General features: G+C 43.1%; 1 protein-coding gene across 8 annotated transcripts in view; it reads right to left on the bottom strand.

The window, feature by feature from the left end:
• LOC110535592 (limb region 1 protein homolog) overlaps window positions 1–12,142 on the bottom strand; it is a 62,487-nt gene that overhangs the window by 32,119 nt on the left and 18,226 nt on the right. For 5 of the 8 annotated variants that reach the window (XR_016484451.1, XR_016484450.1, XR_016484448.1 and 2 more), the window contains exons 3-5: window positions 11,198–11,237; window positions 9,452–9,591; window positions 8,071–8,174 (exon numbers count right to left, since the gene is read on the bottom strand). Coding sequence is in view for 4 of the 8 variants with exons in the window: in XM_036935320.2 (XP_036791215.2) it covers window positions 8,071–8,174; window positions 9,452–9,591; window positions 11,198–11,237 (284 nt within the window). In the remaining 4 variants the exon portion in view is untranslated. The remainder of the gene's footprint in view (window positions 1–8,070; window positions 8,175–9,451; window positions 9,592–11,197; window positions 11,238–12,142) is intronic. The other 3 variants (XR_016484449.1, XM_036935322.2, XM_090189889.1) reach the window with 1 other exon arrangement.

Genomic DNA, 12,142 nt, shown 5'->3' with positions numbered 1-12,142 from the left:
ACACACTCTTAAGGAGGCTCTGGGATGGATAGAACCTTGCATGGCCTGCTGCAGGAGGTGGCTCTGCTAGGGTGCCTCGGTCCACCTTAACCAGCAGCCCATGCCATGCTGAAGGTGTATTCCCTCTAGGCCAGGCCTCTCGATCATTTATAAGACTCAAATCATTACCCATTCAGATCATTTAGGGCAAAGGCAATGCCTGTCACCTCCCCTAATATTATTTCTGTGGAGTGTCAGACAAAGGTTGACCAAGTGATGGAAAGCAGAGGGTCTGAATTGCAAGCTTTCAATTAATCAAGTATCACATAACATATTCCATTACTTATACACTGCATTCTCCTTGTTGCTCTTTCATAACAAATTAGCATAATTATTTTCTTAAGTACTGAAGATGTGTTTTTTCATTAGAATGGTAAGCACTGCAGACAGTCGCCACAATCATCAAAACGTGGAAAACGTAGTTAAAACTCATTTAAAAATAGGCAAGGGAGAGCGCCATGGCATCCAGAGCAGAGCGCCAGCCCGAGCTGAATGTTTCTATTCTTGCCATTCTAAATGTGTACACCACTATTCAGCTTCCCAGATCCTCACACCGCACCACTGTCGAGCGTGGGGCTAGCTGCTAGCTGCCTTACAGGTCTAACTACCTTACAGTGGATATACCCTAGTGGACCTGACCACGGCTCTGCATAAAGACTATAGCTTTTAGGTTAGAGGAAGTTGCTGACTTATAGCATGCCTAAACCAATACATTAACCAGAGGGAAACTTAGCTGATATATTTTATTGTCTCTTTTTTTAAAAAAATTTTACCGGGTCCGTTTAGGGTTCTTGTAGGAAATCCAGAGGTCAGTTCCTTTCGGATCCAACTTTTTGGACCTGTGAAGACCTCTACACTGAATCACTGGTTGCCCTAATACCAACACTGAATGGCTCAATGCCACCCTCTTACTCTGTAGGATCAGAAACTAAATATCTGGATGGATACATGCATCCCCATGCGTGTCCTTGGGGAAGCAGAGCTAGACAGCGTCAGCATCTCCAATGGCCCCCTATTCCTTACATAGTGCACTACTTTGACCAGGGCCCAAAAGGGGTGCACATGCAGTGTTTCATCAGTGCTGAATGTCATTGTGGCATGGTGTGCTATTCCCTCCGCATCCCCAGGGCAGAGAAAGAGAGAGGGGAAAAGAGAAAGAGAGAGTGATGGGAAATGAGATGGGACAGCGAGAGGGAGAAAACGAGGTATGAGCAAACGAGTGAGGAGAGGGAGAAAACAGAGGAAGGTAAAGAAGGGGCGGGGCAGAGTTGCAGAGAGACAGAGAGAGGGGGACAGGAGAGGAATAGAATAAGGAAGGAGGATAGGGACTATAGTGATGGATAGAATAAAGAATAGCATGGGATGCATGGGAGAGGTTGAGCGCCACAGAGAACCAGACATGGGGTCTCTGTAGCGGGGGGGAGCGCTTCCTTCCCTCCAGCCCCATTAATCTGCAGCAGGTCAGCGCACAGATCATCCCACTGCCCATCGCTCCCCTCCCCGACAGGAGCGTGTGGGATGGAGGGACAGAGGGATGGAGGGAGGGGGCCGACCCCAATCCACCACTCCCAGCCAGTCCACTTCCCTGCCTATGCTTGCTAAAGAGACGCCAGATGCAAAGGGCCCTTATTAGCGTACCCTTCAGTCCCGTCCTTCAGCCCCGGCCGTGTCAGAGACAGAAAACAGAGAGGGAGTCGCTGGTCTGGAGGGGACTGGAAAGCTTCCCCCTGTAAAGCTGCCGCAAACTAAACTTCTAAAGATTCGCCCCAACGACACAGCAGTGGGCGCGTGGGAAACCGTTTGCTTCACGTCATAGCCCAATCATTCGATTCACGTCCGCCTTGTACGACGAGAGGAAAAAAACAATGCCGTGAAACTTATGCTTCACTAGCACTCCCCTTTTTAAGTTTTAAATGTAAAGCCTTTAAATTAACCTGAGCCATTCGCTCCCAAGCTCCCATGGCCAAAACATTAGACACGAGTCAGAAAAGGGGATTTACAGGGAGGAAGAGGATTCAGATGCTACTTTTGATGTTTTCCTCGAGTTTATTCAAATAAAAATGTATTTGTCACATGCGCCGAATGCAACAGACCATACAGTGAAATGCTTACTTACAAACCCTTAACCAACAATGCAGTTAAGAAAAACAAGTGTATAGTAAAAACTAAATAAGTAAAAAATACTAATAATTAAAGAGCAGCAGTAAAATAACAGAAGCGATGCTATATACAGGTGGTACCGATACAGAGTCAATATGCGGGGGAACAGGTTGGTTGAGGTATTATGTACATGTAGGTAGAATTAGTGACTATGGATAGATAATAAACAGAGTAGCAGCAGTGTAAAAATAGGGGGGCAACACAAATAGTCTGGGTAGCCATTTGATTACCTGTTCAGGAGTCTTATGGCTTGGGGGTAGAAGCTGTTACGAAGCATTTTGGACCTAGACTTGGCGCTCCGGTACTGCTAACTGTGCGGTAGCAGAGAGAAAAGAGGTCTATGACTAGGGTGGCTGGAGCCTTATTATTAGGGCCTTCCTCTGACACCGCCTGGTATAGAGGTCCCCCTGCAAGGACTCCATATCCTTGTCATTACCAAGAGGTGTCAGGCTGATAATTCCTCAAAGAGGAAATGACCGTCACCTGTGTTAATAAAATCACAATTTTTGGATGTCGCACACCACGTTCAGCCAATCAGGTTGCAGCAGTCGGTTGTTTCCCCTGGCTGAACGTGGTGCGCAAGATCAGGAAGCAGCATTGGCCACTCTAGCATGGTGGTGGAAAATGGTGTTTTATTTAGACACTATGCATATTTTCCCTTTTTTGGAGGCCGGCTGGCCATTAAATCAAGGATCCACCCCTTTTTTAAATTTAATTTCACCTAAAATGACATACCCAAATCTAACGGTCTGTAGCTCAGACCCTGAAGCAAGGATATGCATATTCTTGGTACCATTTGAGAGGAAACATTTTGAAGTTTGTGGAAAGGAATGTAGGAGAATACAATAGATCTGGCAAAAGATAATACAAAGAAGAAAAAAAACATTATTTTGTATTTTTACGGTACCATCTTTGAAATGCAAGAGAAAGGCCATAATGTACTATTCCAGCCCAGGTGCAATTTAGATTTTGGCCACTAGATGGCAGCAGTGTACGTGCAACGTTTTAGACTGATCCAATGAACCATTGCATTTCTGTTCAAAATGTTGCATCAAGACTTCCTTCCTTTCCTTCCTTTCACTCTGTCATTTAGGCTAGTATTGTGGAGTAACTACAATGTTGTTAGTCCATCCTTAGTTGTTTTCTCCTATCACAACCATTAAACTCTGTAATTGTTTTAAAGTCACCATTGGTCTCATGGTGAAATCCCTGAGCGGTTTCCTTCCTCTCCTGCAACCGAATTAGGAAGGACACCTGTACCTTTGTAGTGACTAGATGTATTGATACACCATAACTTCACCATGCTCAAAGCGATATTCAAAATATTTTTTTTTACCAGGTGCCCTTCTCTGCGAGGCATTGGAAAACCTCCCTGGTCTTCGTGGTTGAATCTCTGCTTGAAATTCACTGCTCGACTGAGGGACCTTACATATAAATTGTATGTGTGGGGTACAGAGATGCTGGAGTCATTCAAAAATCATATTAAACACTATTATTGCACACAAAGTGAGTCCATGCAACTTATGTGACTTGTTAAGCACATTTTTACTCCTGAACTTATTTAGGCTTACGACAACAAAGGGGTTGAATACTTATTGATATTTCAGCTTTTCATTTATAAAAAAATTCAATGAACATAAATCCACTTTGACATTATGCGGTATTGTGTGTGGGCCAATTGACAAAGAATTGAAATAAAACGCAATGTAATCTATTTTTAATTCAGGGTGTAACAACACAATGTGGAATACGTCCAGGTGTGTGAATACTTTCTGAAGGCACTGCCGGCTGGATACATTAAAGTCGGACGCATACGACAAACTAAGTAAAAGTAATATTAGTGTTATCTGGCGGCCGGTTGGGATCCCTTAAAAAAGGTGCAATATGCAGAAATCACTCCACCATATCCTGGTTGCAATTAGAATATACCGCCTAACTTCAATTTATGTGACAAAACAAGCAATCATTGTGTAGATATTCATTGTAGAATCTAAACTGCTGTGAAATATATTTTCCATAACAGAAAAATATGATATTTTCAGCTGTTTGAAGCTGGTGTACAAAACCAAACTTAAAAGACTCAAAGCGAAACGTAAGAACAGGAAGCGTAGAAGCAGCGCACAAAGAACAGATCTACGGCTTCTTAGACATGCCTTCAATGAGAAAGACAGATCTATAACTCACATTTCTATACGGATTTGGTCGGGTCGCCCAAAAAGTTCCACATTGCAGCTTTAAATCTTGAATTAAAAAATGTTTGTGCCAAAATCCGGGATCAAACCAAAGAATAAGACTTATCTTGAAACTATTAACATTGGACTTCAATCTCAGGCTTGTATAGCGGGCATAACATATTTTTTTCCAAACCGACAGAAAGAGGTCTAATACCACAAAAGACAACACAAGCTATAAAATAAACAGGCAATTTCATCCAAAACAATGTAAACGCAGTCCCTCTAGGAGCTGATCAATTCATTTGAAAGACAGAGGTAAATAAGAAATTCTCAGCTCAAACTAATATGTTACCATAGCGATGGACATTGTAACAGAGGGGCTTTCGATGGAGACATTCTGACCTTAAAGGAAGGTATGTAAACACCACTTTATATTCTCCGGCCACCCCTGCAAGAGCAAAGGCCTGGGAAAAATGTCTACATGTGCAGGGAGATTTGAAATAAACATCCAGGCTCCATTGTGGAGCGCCAACAAAGAACAGTATCTTAGTAACACAAGGCGGTTTACTCAGCTCAGACGTTTCCCCTCCACAATAAACACACACACTTTTCTTCATTAAAGGGTTTGGCCTAGGGCGTTAGATTGATGAGGAGCTTCTTTTAGCAACAGATGAAAACTGCTGGCCCATAGCTGGGTCACTTTCTGGGTCAGACAAAGTTTGTGTCCCAAATGGCACCCTGTCCCCTATATAGTGCACTAATTTTGACCAAAAAAAAAAAAACAGTAGTGCACTTTATGGGAAATAGGATGCTATTTGGAACGCAACCTAGCGAAAGGAGAGGATCCGCAGAGTACTCAATATTGGTTGGAAGACAAAAAAAGGCATGCCACTCTATACTTCATAACAGCTTTGTTGACGTGATGTTTCTATCCCATATGAACTGGAGACTTCTCATGCCGAGGGGATGTATGAGGAATTAGGCCCACAATGGGAGAGGAAGTCCTTTTTTTGGAAGCCTTCGAAATGAGGTTGTCTGGGTGGACTGGGATAGCTGCGAGGCCAAGGCAGAGGAGAGACCCTAGGCCACTAGTCCATCATACAGATACTGACAGACCATCATCATAAACACGCCATCTACTGGTGGTGAATACACAACAGGGCCTTCACCCTCCACAGAGGGATATGCTAATATACGCTAAAACCAAAATAATTCATCGTTAAAGATAATGAATAGATCATTGATAGTTAATATATAAAAACAAAAAAAACTAAATGTGAAGAAAAAAAGCCTGGTTTGAATTATAGCTTAAATCAGCGATAGGTAGCTTTGATGGGGGTGGGGGCCACATTTTTTTTTTGAACACATCAAGACGCCCCCTTCTTGACAACGGAGAGAATAAAACTTGAATTTGAGTTAATTTCCTGTAATTCGACACATTTTGGCATGGGGCGTAGAGAAAAAGTAGCAGTTGTAAAGCAAGTTTGCAGCAATTCTACATTTTGCCATGGGACGGAGAGAAAAAGTTGCCATTTTACAGCTAATTTCCTGCAATTCCACAATTTTGCCATAGGGTGGACTGGTGGAGGAAAATGTTTGCAGTTTTTAATATGAAACCGGAGTGAAAGTGACTAACAAAATCAATTGGGGCCACCCGTTTCGATAATTAGACTAGAAATACTATAAGTTTAGATAGCTGGCTGCTAGACTAACTTACCAAACTAAAACATTTTTTGCTGACATGGGCTAATTGAGTGACTGTCAGTGACTGACATAACAAGAGAAAAACTACTGATGCACTACCATATTTAGAAAATTCTTAGTAGTATTCTACTATTCTAACTCAACAGTAATTCAGACCCTGACGGAGTCCCCAAAAAATGTAACCATGGGCCAGGGATAGGCCAGTGGCCCATCTCTAGCCTAAAATCAACCAGCCCTAAAAGGCTCAGGTTCATCACAAAGTAGATCTAGTCTAGTATCTCTGTATAAGCATGAGATGATGACTGGCTGGCACACAGTCTGCAGCATAATTGGGTTTCTGGAACAAGACCAGGAGCCAAAACCGTTCAACGTTAAGATGACATTTAAAATCTGCCACTTCTCCGCAATGATTTTAAAAGCATTTTGCAACCATTAGTAATCAATCTTTTTCAGCTAAGAAAGTCAGAGAGAGTAAGGTTATTGTGGGGTGTTTTATGCCGGTGAACAAAGTTAGTTCATACCCACATTTGGGCCGTAATTCCGATTCATCCACAATTTGGACAATTTGAAAGACTGTTAATCATGTGGACAACACAACGTCTGAGTGAGCTAATAAAAAATAAAAAAAAGCATAGAACATTTCAATCTCGATTCAACTCGGAGAGCTTTAGTGCCCTCGTCAAAAGTAAACAGAGCCATATGAAAAGCCTGACTTAAACCGTTACCAGTTAAATTCATCATTCACTTCATTTCCGCAGTCAAAGGGACTTTTCAGTGGCGTAACATTATGGCCACATAAACCCCTGAAATCTAATACTCAAGTCTCTTAATACTTTTATTGGGCGAGGGATAATATCACATTATAAAAACTTAAATCAAGCTTTTAAATGTCATCCTGTGGTCGGTCTGTTGAGTGACTCGGCAGGGTGCTTTCCTCTGTTCTCCACAAATACACACAACTATACCGGGATGTGTAGCCAACATTAAGCAGTGCTTCCTCTCGGCAAATGTATAGATGATCAGTAGCAAGAAAGGGTACAAAAGCCTAAAGTGATAGAGGCCAGTGTGTTCCACTTCCTAGCCATCCTGGACTTCATTACAAGAAATCCAAACGAAACAAATTAGCAGCCTGAACCCCCCCCCCCCCCCAAAAAAAAACAGGGCTGTAAACTACAGTAACATACACATTTTTATGTAAGTTTTCCAGGAGGGACATAAACCAGAGGGGTTTCAAACTGTGACACAGGATAGAGGTGTATTAAAAGTAAATCTTTCCCCGTGCTTTTTCAGCTCCATTGTGCCATCACGTTGTTCTGTCTTTATGGACCCGCGAAACACGGGCCCCGGCCTCTTTTCAGAGGTAATTAATTAAAAGAGGAAGTTTGCAGAGGCTTACAACTCGATTATTAGGTTGTCCGTTTGAAGTTTTATTTTAGGGCAGAGGGGGGGATCAGGCCCTAAATCACGCCAGCCAATGCCGTGGTGTTGAACTGTTTGCAGCGTCTGGCTTATTGGAACGGCTTGTCAGGACGTGGCGGATGCCGAAGACCAGATTGTCGTTGTTTCATGGTTAATGAGGTTTTTGCGGTCGCAGTTACGGTCAACTGATGAGAGTCAGAGAGAGGGCAAGGACCAGGCACCTGCTGTTGTCACTAGACATACTCTCACACAGACAGACAGACAGACAACGTAAACAGGAATGAATAGATATTCTTAGACAACGAAAGGCGGAGAAACAAAAGAGACAAATTATCTACTCTGCAACATGCTTTGCTTATGACAATCGACTCAATAGCCATAATCATTAGGATTAATGATTGATGAAGATGGTGTAGTTCTGCTATGGCACAGTGGACAATTTTAAATAAACAGCTGTGTGAAAACATGGAGATGTAAATCAAGAAAGATCAAGAGTTCATCAATACTACAAGAGCATGTAAAACAAAAATGCACAGGTTTTAGCAAGTTGTTAGCAAACCCATGCGTTTTGTACCTTTTTTGATCCAGCAAATCCCTCGGACTCCAGGAAGAAATAGGCAAACGGCATCAGGACGAAGAGGCAGAGATTGGAGAAGAGCGATACCAGATTCCACAGGCCTGTAAGGGCAACATTACAGCTAGTCCTGATCAATTAATCAACTAATCAATCTTTCAAGATTGTCACCAAGCAAAATACAACATGACAGAAATCACACCTTACAATAAAACATTATCCTCAGGAGGCATCCTAAATGCCACATTATTCCCTACGTAAATGCACTACTACCCAAAATAGTGCACTGGGTAGTGCGCTATATAGGGAATAGGGTGCCATTTTGGGACACATGTCTTGTCTCACGAGAAAGCGTTGCTTTGGATAGATAGACAGCACAGTTGTTCCCACTGGCCACCATGTATTCCTGCAGTCAACTGCTAAACCATGGACTCTGATGCCCCCTTGTGACAGCAAATTAAGATGTTTGTAATACCCTATCCTCTGCGGAATCCCCAACAACTGGATGTTCCAGGTTTCAGGGAAATGGAAAGAGAGTCTGTGACACAACGCGACTTCCACTTTTGGATGCTAACAAGGCGACACGCCAGCTTAACTCCTCCTCCACATTTACTGGGTTTGGTTGAACAACGCAGAAGAGAACCCCCCCCCCCTTCTTGTCAAGACCAGTATTAGGGGATCTAGTTTCCGGCGTTAGCTTACTGATACCCTGTTCCTGAAGAGCTATGGGTGTGAAGACTTTTGTCCCAGGCCAGCACGCCACGTCCGTTTCCGCTAATGATAAGTTGATTACATGAGTCAGGTGTGTAGAATCAGGTGCAGTGCTAGAACAAAAGCCTACAACCCCCTGCAGACCTCCGGGACTAGGGTTGGTGGCTACTGCTGTTGGGATGGTTTAGGCATGCTTTGCAGTCATGCTCACAAATAGAAAATCAGGTCTTGACTAATGTAACACTCTCTGACAAACCACCAGGTTGTGTCCTATTCCCTTTACTTCTTTTGACGAGGGCCCATAGGGCTCTGGTTGAAAGTGGTGCAATTTATAGGGAATAGGGTGCCATTTGGGAAGCACAGGTCTGATGGAAACATATCTTTGTGACTGGATGTATAAAAGGAGTGATTCTGTTATGTGTGGTCAGTGGACCAAATCCAAAGAGACCAGGACTTACTTATCTAAAGCTGGAACTACAACATCGAAAGCACTCAAAACAAAACCAAATCCACATACAGTTTGCATCCCAATTGACACCCTACACAGCGCACTACTTTCAACAAGACCCCTATGGGCCCTGGTCAAAAGTAGGACGCTATATAGGAGAAAGGGTGCCATCTGGGATTCAACCAAACAAACAAGATGTGAAATGTGAATGACACTACTGACCATGGATGAGGGAGCCATTGAGCCACTGAATGTAGTAGTTTTTGGGGAAGGAGAGCAGGATCTCATTGCTAATGATAGAGAAAGGCAGGAGGAGAACAGCCCCACCCGACATGGCCAGGGTGAAGGTGCACAGGTACAGTCTGTGGGGAAGCCACACACACACGTGCAAGAGCGCACACACACACACACACACAGACAGTGAAAGAGAGGAATTAGTAATAAAGTCTACAGTTTTCTGTGAAATCACACAGCCTTGTTAAGGAATTGTTAAGAACTTACACACATACAGTATCTTACAGGCAGTGTCGGCAACAGGTGGCCCGCGGGCCAAAACCAGCACCCGAGTGATTTAAAAAAATATATATTTTATAAAATACAATAAAAATATATGTTTTAAATCACCAGCTAAAATGAGTTTAATTTAGGAAATCTAAAAGTATTTCCATAAATAAAATAAAAAATACACTTATGTGATCGTGTCTCAATGTAATCAAGGCATTAAATTATTGTTCTTTTCAAATACAAAAATCACTTTTTGGGCTTAGTTGTGGTCAATTTGCAGTGATCAAATTGTTATAATTATGTTCCGGCCCCCCGACCCGTCGCTCTGACAAAAATCATCCCGAGGCTGAATCTAGTTGCCTACCCCCGTCTTACAGTATTAATTCATATAAGAATGGCAGTGTCGCAGCTCTACACATCAGCATTCAAATGCATCTACATGAGCTGTGTCCACACATACAGTGCCCACATTCATGCAGGCTAGGAATCGTTTGAATACATTTGATTACTCAAGTAGAACTGTATTCCAACGGTCATTAAAGGATTAGTGTTCAAATACAAGTCACATTAATGGAGAATCTTCTTATACAGTGTCACAGGGATTAATAATAACTGAATTAAGTTGTTTAGTGCAGCAGGCTGCTCCCCAAATGGCACCCCATCTCCTATATAGTGCACTACGGGCCCTGGTCAAAAGGGGCTCTGGTCAAAAGTAGCGCACTACATGGGGAATAGGGTTCCATTTGGGATGCACGACAGTCGACCACTTCACTTAAATACTAGTGGAGCAGATGGCCACTTCAATGTCTATGAGCTGTATGTCAATCTATATCCCTCCCTCCCCTCCAACCTGGCATCCCAGCAGCGCAGGGGCCTGGGCTTTAGCCTGCATGTGGAGCTTGCCAGATTCTGCTGGCCAGAGGACTACTTCTGTTCCTGTCCCCCGTGGGATGTGGACAAAGTCACCACTTTGATATATAGCTTGAGAATTAAATTCATGTGGAATGCTACATCATTTACTTTGCTGAGCTGTTCCCCCTTGCAATATCACCATTAGCTGTACCCAAGACGACAAGTGACAAAGTGGGTCACAAACATATGGTCTACTGTTTCTGCTTTACTACCAGAGTTGTGTTGGTTAGGCCCGGTGTGCAGTGGTGTGTGCTATGTGAAAGACAAGCCACATCAACCATTCGAACCAAGACGTAGGCTACACCTGTGTTTCCCAAAGCGGTCCGCGTGACGCTCAGCCGTTCCACATATTTGTTCTATTCCAACACAAGCACACCTGATTCACCTAATCAGTACTTGCTGATTAGTTGGCTAGTTGATGCAGGTGTGCTAGTGTTGGAATAGAACAAATATGTGGAATGGCTGAGAGGCATGAGGATCGGTTCGGGAAACAATGAGATACTAGAAGTAGGGCTATTTCTTAACAGCTTTATTGAAAGTAGTTCCACTCACGATATTCTGTTGACGATGGCGTCTTCATCCTCCTGGTCATCTGAGGGAGAGAAAACCACTTAAGTCACAGCAGGTACAGCAAGTGAACCCTACAGAGACAAGCAAGGGCCTCTTGGGAATACAAACCCCATGTTGCCCGGGTTCAAATCCTGGGTTGGACTACTGTTAAGGCGTCAATGCACTTGGCTTAGGCGAGTCCCTTTTTCCTACGGGCGTGTCCCAAATGGCACATTATTCTCTATACAGTGCACTACTTTTGACCAGGGTCCATAGGGCCTATGTAGGGAATAGGGTGCCATTCGGAAGTGATACATGTACCTACTGTACTGTAGCCACCTGGGTGCAGAGAAAAGAACAGCCTAGATTTTCTGAGCACAAAATTTCACAGGAGGATCTTTGACGTGGAGTGGTCTACTTTTAAAAAGGAGCTTCGAGAAACCAGCGTGACCTGGACGTTCTATTCTTGTCCAAGAACAATGGGTGTGGAAGAGAGTTCATCGTAACTACATCTGATTATTTTACTTTGATTCTACACATAGTCAAACTTGCAGTTAGGCTGGCTATAGGCCCATTCCTATCCATGGCCATGAACCATCTGTTTATACTATCAACACACTTCATGTGGGGGTGGGGGTCATATTAGTTTCATCGTAGGGAACATTACATAGAAAGCCATATACTTTTGATCTTGAGAGAAACCTTTCCCTCGGAATAAATATCAAAATGAGTGATTGCATTTCCAGTGCTGGACAGAAAATGCATCTGAAGTTTATTTAAATGTATAAACTGGGTGGTTCGAGCCTTGAATGATGATTGGCTGACAGTCGTGGTATATCAGACCGTATACCACGAGCATGACGGAACATTTCAATTTCCAGCTGTAATTACGTTGGTAACCAGTTTATAATAGCAATAAGGCACCTTGGGGGTTTGTGGTATATGGCC

Source organism: Oncorhynchus mykiss, chromosome 11 (genome assembly GCF_057628025.1).
Source record: "Oncorhynchus mykiss isolate SJ-2025 chromosome 11, ASM5762802v1, whole genome shotgun sequence".
NCBI classification, from domain to species: Eukaryota; Metazoa; Chordata; class Actinopteri; order Salmoniformes; family Salmonidae; genus Oncorhynchus; species Oncorhynchus mykiss.
This window is presented reverse-complemented; position numbering and strand designations above follow the sequence as displayed.